This window comes from Haliaeetus albicilla, chromosome 13, assembly GCF_947461875.1.
Source record: "Haliaeetus albicilla chromosome 13, bHalAlb1.1, whole genome shotgun sequence".
Taxonomy (NCBI): Eukaryota; Metazoa; Chordata; class Aves; order Accipitriformes; family Accipitridae; genus Haliaeetus; species Haliaeetus albicilla.
This window is the reverse complement of record NC_091495.1, coordinates 42,978,135-42,998,755: the sequence shown is the minus strand read 5'-3', so window position 1 is coordinate 42,998,755 and position 20,621 is coordinate 42,978,135. Positions and strand designations below refer to the sequence as shown.

General features: G+C 65.5%; 1 protein-coding gene across 7 annotated transcripts; it reads left to right on the top strand.

Annotated features, from left to right (window-relative positions):
- The first annotated feature begins 272 nt into the window (after nucleotides 1-272).
- On the top strand, nucleotides 273-19,630 carry CAMK2B (calcium/calmodulin dependent protein kinase II beta). 7 transcript variants are annotated; one of them, XM_069801272.1, is made up of 21 exons: nucleotides 273-426; nucleotides 3,306-3,400; nucleotides 6,133-6,192; nucleotides 6,754-6,808; nucleotides 6,915-6,980; nucleotides 8,720-8,792; nucleotides 9,407-9,509; nucleotides 10,018-10,101; nucleotides 10,367-10,461; nucleotides 10,683-10,805; nucleotides 10,904-10,987; nucleotides 11,356-11,398; nucleotides 11,945-12,019; nucleotides 13,709-13,746; nucleotides 13,833-13,904; nucleotides 14,986-15,030; nucleotides 15,363-15,411; nucleotides 18,113-18,188; nucleotides 18,263-18,357; nucleotides 19,107-19,341; nucleotides 19,440-19,630. In XM_069801272.1, exons 1-20 carry the CDS (start codon nucleotides 362-364, stop codon nucleotides 19,337-19,339), a joined length of 1,629 nt encoding a protein of 542 aa, XP_069657373.1. In that variant the 5' UTR covers nucleotides 273-361; the 3' UTR covers nucleotides 19,340-19,341; nucleotides 19,440-19,630. The 7 variants fall into 7 exon arrangements, with proteins under 7 accessions (XP_069657373.1, XP_069657372.1, XP_069657376.1 ...); XM_069801271.1 differs by having other exon boundaries at nucleotides 13,706-13,746; XM_069801275.1 differs by lacking the exon at nucleotides 11,945-12,019 and having other exon boundaries at nucleotides 13,706-13,746.
- Nucleotides 19,631-20,621: the final 991 nt, after the last annotated feature.

Sequence of the window (20,621 nt, the reverse complement as noted above, 5' to 3'; positions counted from 1 at the left end):
GAGACTTGGGGAAAGCGGGATCCCCGCGGGGTCGTGGGGCGGTCCAGCCCCGGGGCGGGGGGGGTGCGTGTGTGTGTGATGCGGACGGGAACCGGCCTGTGGGGGCGATCCGGGGGGTGGGGGTGGTCCCCGACGCGGGGGCAGATCCGAGGCGGGGGGGTGCCCCGGGGTGGGGGAGATCCCAGCCTGGGGGGGGGGTGGGGGGCGGCGGGGGCTGTCCCGGGCTGGTGCCTCCCCCGGCCGGTGCCTCCCCCGGCCCGGCAGCGCCTCCTCCCGCCCCCCCGCGCCAGGCGGAGCCGGAGCCGGAGCCGGAGCGGAGCCGGTGCCGGGGCGGCTCATTGCGGCGCGGCGCGGCGGCAGCATGGCCACCACCGTGCCCTGCACCCGCTTCACCGACGAGTACCAGCTCTACGAGGAGATCGGCAAGTAAGGGCCGCCGGCACCGGGCACCGGGCACCGGGCACCGAGCAACGGCCCCGGCCGCGGGCGGAGCGCGGGGGGCGGCGGGGGGCGGGCGGGCGGGCGGGGGGGGCGCTGCCCGGGGCTCTGGCCGCCGCTCGGTGCAGACGTGACGCATCCCCCCCCCTCCCCCCGCGGCGGGACGGGGCACCCGGGACCGGCCCCCCCCCCCCAACCCCCGGGACCGGGCCTGCCCACCCCCCCCCGTCGGCCGCCCCCCCCCCCCCCCGTACTGCCCTCCCCCCGGTACTGGCCCGGCCCCGCGCTTATACCGCCCCCCCCCCGGCCCCGTACCTACCCCCCCCAGCTTCCCCCCCGCAGCCCTGGCCGCAGGGACCCCCGGGCCTTACAGCCCCCCCCGGCGGCCCGGACCCCCAAGATCCTCCGAGTCCCGCACCCCCACCCCATAGAACCCCCCCCCCAGTCCCTGCAGCCCCCTTGTTCCCCAAGGACCCCCCCATCCTTATGGACCTCCACTCTTACAGCCCCCTCCCGATCTTTCCTGACCCCCCCCAGTCCTCAACTATGCCCCGGTCAGCCCAGACCCCCCCAATCCCTCCAGGTCCCCCCAGTCCCCAATCACCCATCCCTATAGACCCCCCCAGTCCTTATAGCTGCCCTTGACCCTATGGACCCCCCATCCTTACAGACCCCTTCTCCATCTCTCCTGACCCCCCCAGTCCTTATAGACCCCCCCAGCACTCCCGCTCCTGCCCCTGGCTTCTACAGACCCCCCATCCTCACAGACCCCACACATCTCTCAGATCTCCTGGTCCTTATAGCTGCCCTGGTCCCTATAGATCCCCATCCCTCCAAACCCCCCCAAAGCCCTTATCAACACCATCCCCCCCAGCCCTTATAGCCACGCCAGTCCTTATAGACCTCCCAAACCCCCTCGGTCCTGATAGACCCCCCCTTGAGTCCTTAGAGCCCCCCTGGACCCTATAGACATCCCTCATCCTCCAGACGGTCCTTGAGTCCTTATAGGCACCTGCTCCTTTTAGACCTCCCCCATCCTCCAGGCCCCCTTTGCCCCCCACCCCTATAGATCCCCCAATCTCTCCAGATCCCCCCCCCCCCATCTCTATAGAACCCTCAGCCATATCTCCCCTCTGGTCCTTATAGACCTTTCTCATCCACCAGCCCCCATTAGACCCCTTTAGGCCTTATATAACTCCCCAAATCTGCTACCCCCGCCTGCCAGTCTTTACAGATGCTAGCCCTTCTGGACCCTCCTAGTCCTTAAAGACCCCCCAGGTCCCCACTAACCCCCCCCGGGTCCTTACACCCCCCCCAGACACCCCTCCCGTGTCCATGAACCCCCCCAGGGTGGGTGTTGGGAGGAGCTGAGGAGGAGCTGGTTTTGGGGGGGCTCATTTGCCCCCAATGCCGGGGTGGGGGGCAGATCCCCTCGACCTGCGTGCAGGGTTGGGGGGGTAAAACCGGGAGGCGGGGGGAAGGTGGGGGCAGACCTTGTCGGGGGAGGGAGGGGACCCCCGCTATAGTGGGGGGACATTTTGCAGGGGTAGACATAGTCCCCATGGGGGGGATGACGTGGTGCCATCGGGGGCTATTCCCTTGCTTTCCCCCAAATCCAGCCTGTCCTGGTTGCCACGGCAACGTGGTCTCTCCCCCACCCCGCCATCCCTCCGTGTCACCCGCCAGCCACCGCGTGTGTCTGTGCCCCCCCCGCCCATGCCGGGACTGTCGGGGACATCTGCCCCCAGCCGGTGGGGAAACTGAGGCACAGCTGGGGGGTCCATGACATTCGTCCCTCCCGCAGGACCTGACACCCACCGTGTCCCCCGTCCCTGGGGCCACGTGGGGAGGCGATGGAGGGGGGGGACCGGGAGTGCCAGTCCCCGGGGAGTCCCCCTTTGTCCCCTGGCGGTGGCAGGATCCCCACTGTCCCAGCCAGTGCAGGGCCCTCGGTGTCCCGGGATGTGGGGACCCGGTGTGGTGGCAGGGGATGGCCTGCCCCCCCCCCCCACGTGTCCCCCACAGGACCCTCGGCACGGCGGGGCCGGGGTGCTGCTGGGCTCTGCCGTGTCCCCAGCCCAGCTCGGGGGGATATGCCCTACGAGGGTCCCCTCTGTGCCCCCCGCCAGACACTGCCCTGACCCCCTCCCCCCCCCAGGCATGGGTGCTGCTGAGCACAGGCAGAGCGGGGACACCCGCTGCCCCTGGGGACCCTGGCAGGCAGGGGACAGGCAGGGGATGGGCAGGGACGTCGGTCCTGGAAGGGGGACAGGTGGTGGTGGCACTTGGCGGGGCTGCGGGCGAGCGGGTGCCGCTGCCTGGCATGGGCATGGCCACGCTGTCCCCGTCCCCGTCCCTGTCCCTGTCCCTGTCCCGAGGGTGCCGGTGGCTGCTGGCTCCCCGTGCCCCGCCGGGTCCGCAGCCGGGCCCTGTGCCCGCTGCCACCATCGCCACCACCACCATCGCCACCACCATCACCACCATGGCCACCGCTGCCATCCGGGCCACCCGCCGTCCCCATGGCAACGGGCTGCCGGTGCTGGATCCTTCCCGCGACCCCCTCCGTGATGCTGGCCCCTGGCTCCCTGCCACGCACTCGCCCCACCGAGCCCCCCCGCTCCTGCCCTGCACCCCCCAGCACCCCCGATCCGCAGGTCTCCGGCGTGCCTGGGGCGGGGGCCGAGCAGCGTCGCCCCCCCCCCCCCCCCCCCGGTGTCGGGGTTCACCCCCCGGGTGCTGAGTCACGGCTGGCGCAGCCCCCAGCCACGGGGTGCTGAGTCACGGGTGGGAGCCCACCCAGGCCTGGTTTTGGGGGGGGAGGGGGCACTGAGGCAGGCAGGGGGCGCTGAGCCTGTCCCCCTCCCCAGGGGGGCTTTCTCGGTGGTCCGGCGCTGCGTCAAGCTCTGCACCGGCCATGAGTACGCCGCCAAGATCATCAACACCAAAAAGCTCTCTGCCAGAGGTAGGACACCCCCCCCCCAGAAACCCTACCACTACCCATGGGGTGGGTGCCCCCGGGGCCACCCCCCAGCCCAGCCACCTGGGGCCCATGGTGACACCCATGGCACCCGTGACACCCGTGGTGCTCATGGCACAGGGTGCCGTCTGGGGGTGGGGGGTGCTCTGTGGGGGCTGGATCAGGCTTTCCCCCTCCCCATTCCCTCCTGCTGCCCCACGGGTTCCATCCCCCCCCCCCCCCCCCCCCGGGCTCCTCCTCAGTGCCCCACAGCAGCTGTGGTGTCCCCTGGGGGGGTGGTGGGTGCGCACACGTGAGCAGGTTCTGTGTGCGTGTGTATGTGCATACGCTGTGTGCAAAGGGGTGTGGGTGTGTGCGCACACAGGTGTGAGCAGTGTGTGTGTGCCTGGGGGGGTGTGCACCGTTGTGAGCTCTCTGTGTGTATGCACACAGGTGTGAGCAGTGTGTGCACGCATGGGTGTGAGCAGTGTGTGTGCATAGGCACATGTGCATGCACGGGTGTGTGCGTGCTTGCACAGGTGCGAGGGGTGTGTGTGTGACATGTATGTGGGGGGGTTATGCACAGGTGTGTGCAGTGTGTGTGTGTGCACCAGTGTGAGCTCTGTGTGTGCACACAGGGGTGTGTAGTGTGTGTGATGTGTACAGGGGTGTGCGTGCATGCACATATGTGTGTGCACACGTGTGTGTGTTCATGGGTGTGGGTGTGCACACACATGAGCAGTGGGGGGGTGCATGAGCATGTGCATGCACAGGAGTGTGTGTGTGTTCTCAGTGTGCACACAGGTGTGAGCAGGCAGAGCGTGTGTGTGTGCACTGTGTCAGTGGGTTTGTGGGTGCATGTGCACACATCAGCAGCATGTGTGTGCAATGTGTACACAGGTTTGTGCACTGCATGCGTGGGGGGTCTATGTGTGTGCACACGTGTGAGCAGGGTGTGTGTGTGTGTGCCTGTAGTGTGTCATGGGGTGTGCACACACCTCAGCAGTGTGTGTGCCCACTGTGTGCATGGGGTGTGTGCAGGTGTGGGACGTGTGTGCACAGGGTGCGTGGATGTAGGTGTGTGTGTGGGGTGCACATGTGTGAGCAGGCAGTGTACAGTTGCAGTGAGTGCGTGGGGGTGTACTCTGTGCGTACACACACGTGTGTGTACCTTGGCCATGGATGTGTGTGTGCACAGGTGTGAGCAGCGTGTGTTCGCTCTGTGTGAGTACAGTGTACGTGTGTGTGTTCACACACATGTGTGTGCGTTGTCTCTGTGCACACATGTGTGCGGGGGTGGCGTACACTATGTGTGAGCCGTGTGCGATCATGGCTATACATGTGTGTACACACACACGTGTGCAGGTGTGTGTGTGTGAGCAGGTGCACACTGCTGTCCATGTGTCCTCCCTGACCAGCACAGCCCTTGCCCTGCCTGTCCCTGCCCGGCCCCCAGCCCCCCCGAGCCACCCCCAGGCCGCAGTGTTGCACAGCGGGGCTGGGCACCAGCCTGTGTGCACAGGTACAGCCGCACACAGGGACGACCACACACATGGGTACAGCTGCACCCCCTGGTACAGACACATACACAGGGACAACTACATGCATGGGTACAGCTGCACGCAGGTACACACGCATACACAGGGACAGCCGCACACCCTGGTACACACACACACACACACGGGTACAGCCACACACAGGTACAGCCGCACACTCATGCAGTGGCAATCACAGGTACCCAGGTGTACAGCCACATTCTGATTCAACAGCCGCACACACAAGTACAGCCACATACACAGGTACAGCTGCACATGGGTACAGCTGCGCATGCTGGTACGGCCGCACACACAGGTGCAGTCACATGCAGAGGTACAGCTGCATGAATACACAGCTGCATGCAGAGTTACAGTCACATGCAGGCACATGTATGTACACCTGCATATACAGGTACAACCGCACACTCGTACAGTGGCAAACATGGGTACACATGTGACACATGTGGCCACGCATAGGTACAGCTGCACACACACAGAGGTACACTCGCACACACAAGTACAGCCACATACAGAGGTACACTCGTGCACACTGGTCCAGCTGCACACATGGGTACAGCCGCACACAGGCACACCTGCGCACACAGGCGTGCCTGCACATGTGTGCATAACTACATGTACAACCCCCCTCCATGTACCTGGGCAGCCACACATACATCCACACCTGCACACCTGCAACACATACACAACCACATGCACACCCACACACATGTACAGCCACGCATGCTTGCACACCCACACCTGCACGCACATCCATACATGCACAACCACACAGATGTATATCCACACACACATGCACAGCTGCATAAACATGCACAACCACATACGCCTGTGCACACCGGCATACACGTGCACACCCAGACACACCAACACCCACGTGCACGTGCCCACAGGTGCGCACACACACACACACACACGCACACTGGTACAGGCATGCACAGTCCCCATCGACACCCCCCCACACCTGCACCCTTGTGCATGCCTGCACACCCACCCACTTGCACGCACACCTGCACCCACCCACCCACAGAGACATGTGCACTCACACGTGGGCACCTGCGGGCTCCTCCAGCCAGGGACGGGGACAGGGATGGGGAGAGGTGACCCCCTGTGGTGCATGTGGGGCTGGGGGGTCCCAGGGTGGGGGCATGGGATGGGTGTCCTGGCTGACCCCTGTGTCTCCAGACCACCAGAAGCTGGAGCGGGAGGCCCGCATCTGCCGGCTGCTGAAGCACTCCAACATCGGTGAGTGACGCCTAGCCCGGGACACGCGGGTGCCACCCTGGGGGTCACCCTGGGGGTCACCCTCCTGGGTGCCACCCGAGGACGCGCTGGGTGCCACACTGGGATATGCTGGGTGCACACCTGGGCTCGTGTGGAGTCTCACCCCTGGGGTCCTGCTGTGTGCCACCCCAGGGACGTGGTGGATGCCACCCTGGGGGCATGGTGGGTGCCACCATGGGGGGGGGGGGGTGCCACCCTGGGAACATGTGGGATCCTGCTGGGTGCACATCCCAGGGAGATGCTGGGTGCCACCATGGGGATGTGCTGGGTGGTCCTCTGGGGACATATGGGGTCCTACCCTTGGGGTCCTGCTGGGTGGCACCACTAGGACATGCTGGGTGCCCCCCTGGGGTCACACTGGGTGCCACCCTGGGGTCCTGCTGGGTGCTACCATGGGACACGCTGGGTGCAGGTGTGAGGGCTGCGTGTGACACAGACACACGTGTGTCACACATGGCAGATGCCCCGGGGGCTCCTGGGGCCGAGGCTGAGCCTGTCCCCGTCCCCATCCTGTCCCCACAGTGCGGCTCCACGACAGCATCTCAGAGGAGGGTTTCCATTACCTCGTCTTCGACCTGTGAGTGCTGCTGGGAGGGTCAGGGGGTGTTGGGGGGTCCTAGGAGGTTGGGGCTGCCTGGGGCACTTGGGTCCCGGGGTGATGTGGTGCCCCGGCTGCGTTGCAGGGTGACCGGCGGTGAGCTCTTCGAGGACATCGTGGCGCGGGAGTACTACAGTGAGGCTGATGCCAGGTGAGCCCCCATGCCCCCCCCCCCCAAACACCCCTGGACACCCCCAGTCCCCCCCGGTGCCCTCCCCCACCCGGGGGCTGCAGGGATGGGGCAGCTCCAGCAAGGCAGGCAGGGGGGGGGCACCCAGTGGGTGGGGGGGTGCCCCTCCATTATCATAACCCCCCCCACTGGCTCCATTCTGCTGCCGGGTGCTCAGTGGACCCCCCCCCCCATGTCACACCCCACCCCCCATGCTACCCCCCCTGCCGCTGAGGCCTGGCGCTGTCATGACATGTGCTGGGGGGAGGCTGGTGGTGGTGGGGGGCCCCCAGGGCCCCCCCCGTCCCGGTGCTGAGACCCCAGTGCCCTGTGTGCCCGCCGTGTGCCCGTCCCCGTGGTCTCTGGGCTTTCACAACATTGTTTCTCCCCCTCTCTCGTTCCCCCCCATCTCCGCCTCCCCTCCTGTCCCCCCCCCAGTGCCCCCCCCGTTCCCCCCCCACCCCGTTCCCCTGTCCCTCCCCGTCTCCCATCACGCGTCGCTCGGGCTCTGTGCGTGTCCGTGTGTCCATCCGTGTGTCCGTCCGTCCGTCCCACCTCTGCCCTTCTGCTCGCTGCCTGCTCCCCCCCACCCCGGCACCCCTTCCCTGTGTTTCGCCTCCTGCCCCCCAACCTGCCCCCCACCCTGGCCCACCTCCTGCCCCTCTACCTTCCCATCCCCTCTCCTGCCCCCACCCTGCCCCCCATCCTGCCCCCCTCCCACCCCCTGCCCTTCCATCCTGCCCCCTCCCTTTCTCCCCATCCTGCCCCCCTCCCATCCCCTTTACCCCCTCCTGCCCCCCATCCTGCCCCCCTCCCACCCCCCTTACCCCATCCTGCCCCCCTCTCCCACCTCTTCTCCCCATCCTGTCCCCCCAACCCCTGCCCCCCCCGCCCCCCCGTTTTGTTTTGCAGTCACTGTGTCCATGAGCTATTAGCACGCGTTTCTCCCACCCATCACTTTGCCCCTGTGCAGAGGGAGCCGCAGGTCAGTATAACGGGGGGGGGGCCGTGCCCCCTGCGCTGCCCCCCGCCCGCCGGAGCATCCCGCTTCCCGGCCCCCCGCTCCCCTCGCTGGGACCCCGCTTTGGGGCTCTCTCCTCCCTCCTTTTTCTGACACCCGCCCCCACTTTTTTTGCACCCCCTTGCAGGGAGGTTGCCCCCCGCCCTCCATGCCCCAGCACCCCCAGCCAGGCGGGGGCCCCCCCTTCACCCCCATTTCAGCCTCTCATCCCCCCGCTCCTTCCCTCTTTCTTTCTTGTCTTGTCTCCATCTGCCCTCCCCACACCCCCCGTCCCGTCCCCCCCCATGAGTCCTGTCTGGGGGACCCCGGCATCCGGGCAGCAGCAGGGCTGGGAGGGGTCCCCACGGAGTGGGGGGCACAGCATCATCATTAGGGTGACCCTCCCATGGCTCCATGCCAAGATGGGAGCACCCCGTGATGGGCACCCAGGGGTGAGTCCCCCCGCCTCAGGCAGGGGCACGGGGGGGGGTGCCAAGCTCAGCACACCCCCTCCCCCCCCCCCCCCCGCAATGTGAGATCGCTGCTTGTTTTTGTAGGGTCCCATCCTCCCCAGGGTGCAGTGCGGTGCTGACAGCGGGGCAGGGGGCTGGTTTGAGGGAAGGCACAGGTCCAGGTGCCCCCAGGCGGGGGGGGGTGCGGGAGGTGGTGGTGGTGGGGGCAGCGTGCCCCTGACCCCCCCCCCCCCGACGTTTGCATGCAGCCACTGCATCCAGCAGATCCTGGAGGCTGTCCTCCACTGTCATCAAATGGGGGTCGTCCACAGGGACCTCAAGGTGAGTGACCACCCCCCCGTCCGTCCATCCCTCTGCACAGGGCAGTTCTCCCCCCTCCCAGGTCTCGGGGTCCCTGGGTCCCCACAGCTTGGGGGTGGGGGGCCCAGCTCACTGGGTTCCCAAGCCCCCAGGTCCTAGGGGTGGGGGTTAATGAGCTCCCCCTGGGGCTGGAGGCGGGGGGGTCCCCTTTGCTCTGAGTGCCTCCAGCTGCCACCTCCCCTTTCTGGGGGTGTGTGTGACCACCCCCCCCATTCACGGCACACTCTTGCGACAAGTTGGGTGTTCACAGCAACCCCCCCCCCACCCCAGCTCGCCCCCACATCTCCCCATTGGGGTGCAGGGTGGGGAGAGGCTCAAGCTTGGCTATGGGGTGGGTCGGGGACACACATGGGGACAGGGTGACGCTGAGCTGTGGGGCTCTGCCACCTGGGGCACCCCCTGGCCATTCGGCACGGGGCTCAGCCCCCCTGCCTGCAGCACGGGGGGGGGGGGGGGGGCTGGCAGATGGGCAGGACCCTCTCGATGGTGGCTGCAAAGCCCCCTCTGCTTCCCCCCACCCCGGCCCGGTTCCTCCTGTCCCCTCCTCACCCCGTGCCTGGCGCTGCCTGTGGCAGCCGGAGAACCTGCTCCTGGCCAGCAAGTGCAAAGGGGCGGCGGTGAAGCTGGCCGACTTCGGCCTCGCCATCGAGGTGCAAGGCGATCAGCAGGCCTGGTTTGGTGAGTGCCACCGCCTGCCCGTGCCCACCGTGTCCCTCTCCTGTGCCCACCACATCCTCCTGTACCCACCCTGTCCCTGCACCGTGCTCACCACGTCCCTGTCCCGTGCCCACCGCATCCCTCTCCTGTGCCTACCACGTCCCTCTCCTGTGCCCACCGTGTCCATCTCCTGTGCCCACCACGTCCCTCTCCTGTGCCCACCGCACCCCTGTCCCGTGCCCACCGCATCCCCCCATTCCCACCCTGTGCCTGTGCCATGCCGCGTCCTTGTCCTCTGCCCACCGTGCCCTGCCCCATCCCTGCTGCATCCCTGCCCCGTGCCCACAGCATCCCGCCCGCTGCGTACCCCCCCGGGCCCACCGCATCCCTGTCCCGTGCCCACCATGTCCCTGTGCCATGCCCACTGTGTTCTTGCACCATGCCCACTGCATCCCACCCTGTCCCTGTCCCTGCCCCTGCCCCTGCCTGCCAGGGCGGCTCGGCTCAGCTCCTGCCGTCTCCATCCCAGGCTTTGCGGGCACGCCTGGCTACCTCTCCCCTGAAGTCCTGCGCAAAGAGGCCTACGGCAAACCCGTGGACATCTGGGCATGCGGTAAGAGCCCTTCCCTGCCCGACTCCTGCCTGAGCCCTGCCTGATCTCCATCCCGGTCCCACCCTGTCCCCATCTCTCTCCCCATCCCGGGCTGCGTGCCCCGGCCGTGCTGCGCTTTCCCGGCTGGGTGGGTGCTGCCGTGGGGGACGGTGCCATCCTGGCAGCACTGGGGAGGCTGGCACGGGGACAGGCCATCTTGGGGACACCGCTGTCCCGCGTCCCCAGCCCCCCCACCCCAGCCCTGACTCTGCTCTCCCTCACCCAGGTGTCATCCTGTACATCCTGCTGGTGGGCTACCCGCCATTTTGGGACGAGGACCAGCACAAACTCTACCAACAGATCAAGGCCGGTGCCTACGATGTAAGTCCCCGGCGCCTACGATGTAAGTCCCCGGTGCCAGGCACCCCCCGCACAGTGGCTGGCTGGCCTATCAACTCTGGAACCTACTGAGGGATGCTACAGCTAGTCTTTGGGCCATGTCTCCGGTGGCTGGTTGGGGACATGTGGGAGGTGGAGGGACATGGGCACTGTGGGGCTGCCCCTCCCCAGCCATCACCCCCCTGTGTCCCATCACCCCCCAGTTCCCTTCACCCGAGTGGGACACGGTCACCCCCGAAGCGAAAAACCTTATCAACCAGATGCTGACCATCAACCCCGCCAAGCGCATCACAGCCCACGAAGCCCTCAAGCACCCGTGGGTCTGCGTAAGTGCTGTGTCCCCCCATCGTCCCCCTGCCCCGGTGTGTGTCCCCTGGCCCGGTGGCCACCAACACCTGGCGCTGATCCCCCTTGTCCCCTGCAGCAACGCTCCACTGTGGCCTCCATGATGCACAGGCAGGAGACAGTCGAGTGTCTGAAAAAGTTCAACGCCCGGAGGAAGCTCAAGGTGAGATCTTCTCCAGGGAGAAGCCTGGGCTGGATCTGACCCTGGCCGTGCCCGGTGTTCCCCCACCCAGCACAGCACCATCCCTTTCCACGAGCACAGTCCCACTCTGCCCATGCCCGGTGCAGTACGGTCGCATCCTGGCAGTGCCTCGTGCAGCACCGACCTGTCCCAGGCATCCCACGGTCCCATCCTGGCCACACTTGTTGCTTTGCCAAGGGCCACAGTCCCATCCCAGTGGTACCTGGTGCAGCATGGTCCACTCCTGGCCCTGCCTGGCACATCACCCCGTCCCATGGCCCCATCCTGCCCCCCCCCCCATCCCATTGCCCTGTCCCAGGGCCTCATCCTGCACCCCCCCTCCCTTGCAGGGTGCCATCCTCACCACCATGTTGGCCACCAGGAACTTCTCAGGTAAGGGGGGGGGTCCCGCTGGCCAGGGGGGGCCAGGGGCCACAGCCCCCCCGCCCGCAGCCCCTGCCGAGGCCGGTGCCCCCCCTCCCCGTCTCTCTGTCGCTGTCTTTCTCTCTTTTTCCCACTCCCCCACCCCCTTAACCTGCCCCCCCCAGTTTTTCCCTGTCGGCGAGGATGGGGGCATGCGTTAGCCAAGGGGGGGGCAGGATCCGCCCCCCCCTCCCCCGCACACAGCAGCAGGTAGTGCCCGGTCACCGTGTTGTCCCCCCACACCCCCCCGCCCCACTCCAGTGGCTGGCGGTGGAGGTGGCGGGGGGACACACAAACACGACGACGGAGCAGTGTCAGCCACCCCCAGGCTTGAGGCCAGGGTGATGGACACCCCAGGACTTGGTGTTGGGGAGGGTGGAGGGGTGGGAAGGTGGGGGTCCCGGCTGCAGCCCCCCCCAACCTGCCCCCACCTCCCTAACAGGAGCTCTGCTCCCTTTCTCTCTCCTCTCTCTCTCTCTGTCTCCTGCCCGTCCTCTGCCCGTCTCCTGCCCGCAGTGGGCAGACAGACCACCGCTCCTCCGACCATGTCGGCGGCCGCCGCTGGGGCCCCCCTGGGGCTGGTGGAACAAGGTAGACGCGTCCGCAAAGGGCCCCCCCGGCCCCCCCCCCACCGGCCCCGCTTGGTTTCTGTGTGTGTCCCCCCAACTCCCAGCCCCAGATCCTTTGTCCCTTGTCCCCCCCCCAACCATCCTCTTCCTCACCTACACCCCCCCCCCCAACGGGTTTCGGGTGCCCTCCTCGGAAATCGGAGCGCATGCATGGCCCCCCTGCATTGCCCGCCCCCCGCACCCCCTCCCACTAGCCTCTCCCCCTCCCCACGGGGACCGAGAGATGCCACTGCCCCCACCCCCCACTGTCACCCCCCCAGCTGGTCCCGGGGGGGGGGGTTTCTGTGGCGGCCCCCACCCCCAGTGCTTGTCCCCCCCAATCCCAGGGGGGGCTGCTTGGGTGCTTGTGCCCTGCTCTGGGCCAGTGGTCCCTGGTGGGGGGGGACACTGTGGTGGCACCCCCTGGGGACACCCACCTGGGTCAGCAATGGGGAGCTGGGGGGGGCATAATTTTAGGGTGGTTCCCCCCCCCATTGCTCCCACCCCATGGCACTGCCTCCCTGCCCCCCCACACACAGGGGGGGCACACCAGCACGTGGAGGGGGGCAAACCCACTGCATGTCCCATGTGCCCCCCGTGCCCCCCCTGTGTCCCCCACCCTGCACGCCTGCCCCCCCCGCATGTGCACCCCCTTGCATGCCCCCCCCCGCACAGCTTCCAGAGAGCTGCAGCCAGTGTTCGTGGCGCCGCGAAACACTCGGCGGGTCTTAAACCGTGCCCCCCCCTCCCCGGGCTATAGCTGGCCCCCCCTGCCGGGGATCCCCGGCCCCCCCCAATTCGGCTCTGGTTTAAACCCCCACCTCTCAGCGCCCGCCTGCTTTCAGAGGAGGGACCGGGACCCTTGGGGACACCCTGCCAGGGACCCCCGTGGGGACATGGGTCTGCCGGGGGGGCAGGGGTGTCCCCTTCCCCCCCCCATCAGCCCCCCCTCCCCATTGGGTGCTGCTCTGTGCCACCCTGCTGTCACCAGACTTGTCACTGCACAGCCCCCCCCCCACCCCATGATGCCGGCAGGGGGGGTGTCCCCGAGCTCAGAGAAATGATGAGGATGCTCGAGGTGACACAGCCTCCCCCCGGCCACTTGTGTCCCCCCCGCCATGTCCCTGTCCCCCCCCCCCACTGGCCAGAGATTGCGATAGCAGTGACAGATGGTCCCCCTGCCCCGTCCTTGTCCCCCTCCAGGGTGACACCGGGGCGGCACAGGGGGCCGCCCCATCCCTGGACTCAACTCATCTTTTTTATGTTTTTTTTTTTATGTTTTCCCTTTTTCCTCCTCCCCCCCCCCGTTTCTCTCTCGCCCCCCCTCTCCTCTCTCTCTCTCGCTTTCCTCTCTGCATTTCTCCAAGGTAAGCCAGCCCTGCCCCCCCCTGCGGGGGCCTTCAGGATGGGGACCCCCACCCCAGCTCATGTGTGTGTGTCCCAGGATGGGGACCCTCCCCCAGGATGGGGACACCCCCAGAATGGGAACACCCCCCTCCCAGCGTGTCCCCCCCTCCCCCCCGACACCAGGGTGGTGGGTGCTGCCAGCACCCTGGGGGGGGCATCAGGGTGGGGGGCCGGGAGGGGGGTGTTGGGGGACACACACACACAAGGTGTCCCTTGTCCCCAAAAGAGGAGTCAGCTGCTGATGCTCTCTCCCCCCCCGCAGCAGCTAAGAGCTTACTGAACAAGAAGGCGGACGGCGTGAAGGTGAGGGGCCGGGGGGGGGCCGAGGGGGGGCCGCCCCCCCCCGCCTCGTGCCACTGAGCCCCCCCACTTTTCTCTTCCCCCCCCAGCCCCAGACCAACAGCACCAAAGGCAGTGCCGGTGTCACCAGCCCCAAGGGGACGCTCCCACCCGCTGCGCTGGTAGGTGCCCCCCCCGCCTCGCAGCCACCCTCCCACCCCCCCAGACCAGATCCATCCCGCCAGCCCATCCCATCCATCGCCATGCGCCCCCCCCCAACCTCGTCCGGCTGTCTGTCCGTCCGGCTGTCCCTGGTGTCACTGGGGATGGAGGGAGTGGCATGAGAATGGGGAGGGGGAGTGCAGGATATGGGCACGGGGGTGCCCTGCAAGATGGACGGCAAGGTGGGTGCAGGATATGACCGTGGGGTGCCTCGTCATGCGGACGGCGAGGTGGTTGCAGGATATGGGCACGGGGATGCTGAGCACGACCCTGCCGGTCAGGTAAGTGCAGGATACAGGTACAGGGCGGCCTGGCTGGCACAGCAGGTGCAGGATGCGGGGATGACCCGGCAATGTGGACAGCAAGGTGGGTGCAGGATACGGGCGCGGGGACGCCTGGCCAGCACAGCAAGTGCAGGATACAGGCACGAGCGTGGCTGGCTGGTTCCCTGAGTGCAGGATATGGGCAGAGGGATACCCAGCCCACATGGCAGGTACAGGATTCGGGCATGGGGATGCCCAGCCAGCACAGGGAGGGCAGGATATGGCCATGGGGATGTCTGGCTGGTTCCGTGAGTGCAGGATATGGGCATGGGGATGCCCGGCAGGTACAGCGAGTGCAGGATGCGGGCAGAGGGATGCTCGGCTGGCACAGTGAGTGGAGTACACAGGCACAGGGATGCCTGGCTGGCACAGCAAGTGCAGGATATGGGCACGGGGCTGCCCTCCACGACCTGGCTGGCTCCTCCTCGACCGTCCATGGGGGTCCCGCTGCGTCTCTCTTCCCCGACTCTCTCCCCTCTTCCCGCCCCCCCCCACCCTCCAGCCTCCGTCTTTCTGTGAATTAAACCATTTCGCTTTCGCTGGACTAATGACTCTCTGCTTCTCTCCCCCCCCTGCCCCTCCCCGAATCCGGTCTGGGTCTCTCTTCGCCCCCGTCCGCGTGCCGCTCGCTCCGTCGTCCCCCCTGCTCCGTTGTCCCCCCTCCTGGGCTCTCGCTTCCTCCCCCCCCCCGCCTCTGTCTCTCTCCCTTCTCCCATAGGAGCCTCAAACTACCGTAATTCATAATCCCGCGGACGGCATAAAGGTATTGCTGCCTCTCTTCCCTTCTCGCCTCGCCCGCGTTTGTTAGCCCCCGGGGTCATTTGGGGCCCCGCTTTCCGCCTCCATCTTCCCCCCCCCCCCCCAACATCAGCCATGGCGCAGGGCAGGGAGGGGGCTGACGTGGCGCTGGAGCGGATGAGGAGCGCGCATGGGGCACGGTGACGGCGGGGGCTCCCCTGCCCTGCAGTATCTGGCATCGCTGGGGTCCTGCCGAGCCCCAGCCAGGCTCATCCCCCCCTCCATCCCCAGCCCGGCTGGATTCTGACCCTCTCTGTTTGTCTCTCTCCCCCCGCACCGCCGCCGTCCTGCTGGCAGGAGTCGTCCGATAGCACCAACACCACCATCGAGGACGAGGACACAAAAGGTGATGGGGGAGCAGGAGGGCTGTGGGGAGCGGCTGGCGCTGGGATGCACTGGGATGCACTGGGAGGGTGCTGGAACGCACTGGGATGGAGCTGGGATGCACTGGGACGGCACTGGGATGCACTGGGAGGGTGCTGGAATGCACTAGGATGGAGCTGAGGTGCGGTGGGATGGCACTGGGATGGCAGCAGGGTGCACTGGGATGCACTGAGATTGCACTGGGATGCAATTTGACGGTGCTCGGATGGCGCTAGGGTGCATTGGGGTATGCTGGAATGGCACTGGGACAGCACTGGGATGCACTGGGAGGGTGCTGGAATGCATTGGGATGGAGCTGGGATGCACTGGAACGGCACTGGGATGGCACCAGGATGCATTGGGGTGTACTGAAATGGAACTGGGATGCATTGGGATGGAGCTGGGATGCATTGGGATGGAGCTGGGATGCACTGGGATGGCACCAGGATGCACTGGGGTGTACTGGAATGTAACTGGAATGCATTGGGACAGACTGTAATGGCACTGGGATGCTCTGGGATGGCAGCAGGATGCATTGGAGTGCACTGGGATGGAAATGGGATGGATTGGGACACACTGTACTGGCACAGGGACGCATTGGGATGGCACTGGGGTGGGCTGAGATGGCACCAGGATGCATTGGGGTGTGCTGGGATGGTACTAGGATGCATTGGAGTGAACTGGAATGGATTGGGACACACTGCAATGGCATAGGGGCAGACTAGAACAGCACTGGGATGCATTGAGATGGCACTGGGATGCACCAACATGCACTGGGATTCATTGAGATGGCCTGGGATGCGCTGACAGGCACTGGGGTAGCGCTGGAATGCACTGAGATATATTAATGTGGCACTGGAATGGACTGGCATGTCACTGGGATGCACTGGAATGATGCTGGGACACACTGGGATGGTACCAAGATTAATTGAGATGCACTGGATAGAACTAGGCTGTACTGGGATGTACTGGAATGGCACTAGGACACAGTAGATTGGTGCTGAGATGCAGTGGGATGCACTGGGACAAACTGGAGTGCAACGATATGCTCTAGAGCAGTACTGGTACACACTGGGATGGAACTGGGCTGTATTGGAATGTACTAGGATGCAATAGGATGATGATGGGACATACTGGGATAGAACTGGGCTGTGTTGGAATGCACTAGAATGGCACTGGAATGCACTGGGAAATATTGAGATGCACTAGGATGGCACAGAAGTGGCATTGAGATGCACTGGGATATAGTGGTGTGGCACTGAGATGCAGCAGAATGGCACTGGAACACAGGGTGACACAGGAATGGACTGGGATGGTACTGGAATGCACTGGGAAACAGTAGGATGGTACCAAGATGAATTGAGGTGCACTGGAATGGCAGTGGGATGCACTGGATGGAACTGGGGTGGACAGGAAGGCACTAGAATGGTACTGGGAAGCAGCAGAATGGTACTGCAATACACTGGAATGGAACTGGGATGTATTGGGATGTGCTGGAATAGCACTGGGACACAGTAGATTGGCACTGAGATGCAGTGGGATGTACTGGTGCAAACTGGAGTGCAACGATATGCTCTGGGATAGCACTGGGACATACTGGGATGGAACTGGGCTGTATTGGAATGCACTGGAGTGGTACTGGGGTGGCATCAGGGTGAAATGAAGCATTTGGATATAGTGGAGTGGGCTGCATTGGAATGGCACTGGAACACACTGGGATTGCACTGAGATGCACTGTAATTCAACAGCATGATGCTGGCATGTACTGGGATAGAACTGGGGTGAACTGGAATGCTTGGAATGGCACTGGGACACAGTAAGCTGGCACTGGGTTGCATTGAAATGCACTGGGATGGCCCTGAGATGTACTGGTGTAAACTGGGGTGTATCAATGATGCACTGGAATGTACTGGGATGTCACTGGGATGCAGTAGGATTGCACTGGGATGGAACTGGGGCATATTGGAATGCACTGGGATGTATCGGAGTGCACTGGAGTGGCACTGGGATGTGTTGTGGTGCACTTGCATGGAACTGGGATCTATTGTAATATACTGGAATGGCACTGAGCCACAGTGGGATGGCACTGGGAGACACTGGTATGGAACTGGCTGTATTGGGATGCGCTGGAATGGCACTGGAACATGCACGGGTAACATTGGGATGCACTGGGACATGCTGAGCTGGTACTGGGATGGCACTGGGCAGCACTGGGACATGCTGGGAAGGCCCAGGACACCTGGGCCATGGGGGTGCTGAGACCGGTGTGGCAGAGCTGCGGGGACCCTGGGCACACGGACGTCCCTGTGTCTGTCCGTCTGTCAGTACTCATGGCCCATGCATCTGTCCCCATAGTCTCTCTGTCCCCAAGGTCTGTACGTCTGTCTTCATGGTCCGGCTGTCTGTCCCCATTGTCTGTGCCTGCTCCATGGGCCGTCTGATTGTCCCCATGCTCCCCTCGCCCCCCCCCAACATGTCCCTTCTCCATATCCCATGTCACCACGTCCGTCCCCAAATCCCTTCCACCCATCCCCACGGTGTCTGTCCATCCCTCTCCCGCCCGCCCCCCCCCCCAATACCCCCCCATCTCCACCCCCCCCCCATCCCTCCCCTCCATCCCAGGGGACCCCAGCGTGGGGACAGGGATGGGGTGGTGACACTGGCCGTTCTGCCCCCCCCCCCAGCCCGCAAGCAGGAGATCATCAAGATCACGGAGCAGCTCATCGAGGCCGTCAACAACGGGGACTTTGAAGCCTATGCGTGAGTGGGGTCCCGTGGGTGGGGCTGGGCAGGGTGTGGCCGGGCAGGGCTGCTGCTCACCCACTGCCTTGCAGGAAGATCTGCGACCCGGGGCTCACCTCCTTCGAGCCTGAGGCCCTGGGCAACCTGGTGGAGGGCATGGACTTCCACCGCTTCTACTTTGAGAACTGTGAGTGCCCGGCGCTGCCTGCGCCCTGCCTGTCCTCTCCCTGTCTCCTGCCTGCCCAACCCATCCTCGTCCATCCTGCCTGTCTCCTTTGCTGACCCCTGCCTGCTCCCCCCCCCGCCTGTCCTGCCTGCCCCTCTTGCCTGTCTCCTGCCTGCCTGCCCATCCTGTTGGTCCCCTGCCTATTTGCCTTACCTGTTCCTGTCTGCCCCCCCCACCTGCCTGCCAGGCAATCTTGTCCATCCCCTCCCCTTTTTCTGCCTGTCCCTCTGTCCAGCCAAACTTCCCAGCCCTTGCCTAGCTCCTGCCTGTCCCCCTCTCTGTCCCTGCTTGGTCCGTCTGTCCATCTATACTGCCCATCCTTCCTGTTCCCCTGCCCATCCTCTGCCTGGCCACTGCCTGCTGCCCTGCTTATCCTGCCTGTTCCCCATCTGGTTCTCTTCTGCCTGCCTGTCCTGTCTGCATGTCCATCCACCTGTCTCTGCCTGCTTGTCTCTCCTGCCTGCACCCTCCCTGCCCATCCTGTCTGCCTGTCCATCCACTCCTCCCTGCCTGTATCCCTCCCAGCCTCCCTATCCATCCTGCCTGTGCAACCTGCCTGTCCCGTTTGCCTGTCCATCCACCCTGCCTGCTTCCCTGAATCCCTCCCCGCCTGCCCAGACCCGTGCCTGCTTGGCCATCCATCCGCCTGCCCTGCCACCCATTACCCTCCCTGCACTGCTGACGGCCGCCCCCCCCCCCCCCCCCCGCAGTGCTCTCCAAGAACAACAAGCCGATCCACACAACCATCCTGAACCCCCACGTCCATGTCATCGGCGAGGACGCTGCCTGCATCGCCTACATCCGCCTCACCCAGTACATCGACGCCCAGGGCCGGCCTCGCACCAGCCAGTCGGAGGAGACCCGCGTCTGGCACCGCCGCGACGGCAAGTGGCAGAACGTCCACTTCCACGGCTCGGGGGCCCCTGTCGCCCCGCTGCAGTGAAGGTGAGGGTGGGATGAGGGTTTGGGGGGGGGGGGGTGCGGTACCGGTGTACGCCGGTTCTGGCTCACCCCGGGGCGGGGGGTCCCCCCCATCCCCACAGAGCTCGTGGTGGCTGTCCTGGTTCCAGCCCGACGGAGACGGCGATGGGAGCCGAGCCGGCAGCCGGAGCTGCGGCCCCGAAGCACGCGTCCGCATGCCTGTCCCCTCCTCCACCCCGGCCCCTGATCCTCCCCCCCCTCCAGTGCCTGTGTTTGCAGAAAACAAAAAGACAAAAAAAAAAAAAAGCCAAAATGACAACAACAACCAAAAAAAGGCAAAAAAAAAAAAAAAGGGGGAAAAAAAAGAAACCAAACCAACAAACCCCAACCCAACCAAACACACACCCAAAAACCAACCCAGCCGCTCGGCCACAGCCAGGGGGGCTGGGGGGCACCTCTGCGCCCAGACCCCCCCGCCTGTCTCTGCCTTGGGGGGGGGGTGTGTCTCCTGGCTGGCGGGGGGTGGTGGTGGTGGTAGCGGGGGTCCCGACCCCCCCCCGGCTGTGCTTGTGGCGTTTTGCTGTTGCTGGTGGTGGATGTTGTTCTCTGGACGCCGCTTTCGCTCTTTCCCTCCCTGGTCCCTGTACATAGAGAGAGCTCTTTATTTTTTAATTCCCACGGGGGGCCCCAGCCCCGGGGGGGGGGGGGCCTGCTGGGTGGTAAGCGAGGTGGTGGGGGGCGGGGGGACCAACACCCGACCCACTCCCCCCCCCCCCAAAGTCTGCTGCTGCCCCAGGAGCAATGCCCACGGGGGACCGAGGCTGATCGTGGGTGCTGCTGGGGTGGGGGCACGGTGGGTGCCTTTTGGGGTGTCCCCCGCCAGGCACCCCCGTGTCCCCATCCCACTGACAAAGACCGGGCACCCAGCACCTTGCTTTTCCCTCCCCGGGCAGGCGGGTGGCTGGGTGCTGGCGGCTTTTTTTGGCAGGGGTAATGGGGTTGGGGGGAATGTGGATGCCACGTAATGGGGCTGGGGGGGGACGGCCAGGGGGCTGCGGCCCAGGCGGTGGGGATCGGGGCGGGGGGATCGGGGCGATCCAGCCAGCACTGACGCAGCATTGAAAGCACTTTAGACTAAGAGAATGGGTCTCTTAGGGGGCACAGGCTGCTCCGCTGGGTGCCAGGGGTCCCCCTGCCGCTCCCCCCCCCCCCCATGGCACAGGGGCACCGGGCAGTGCTCCCGGCTCCGGCCAAGGGCATTTGCTCCCCTCCTGCACCCCTTCCCCCCCGGCCAGCACCCGGGG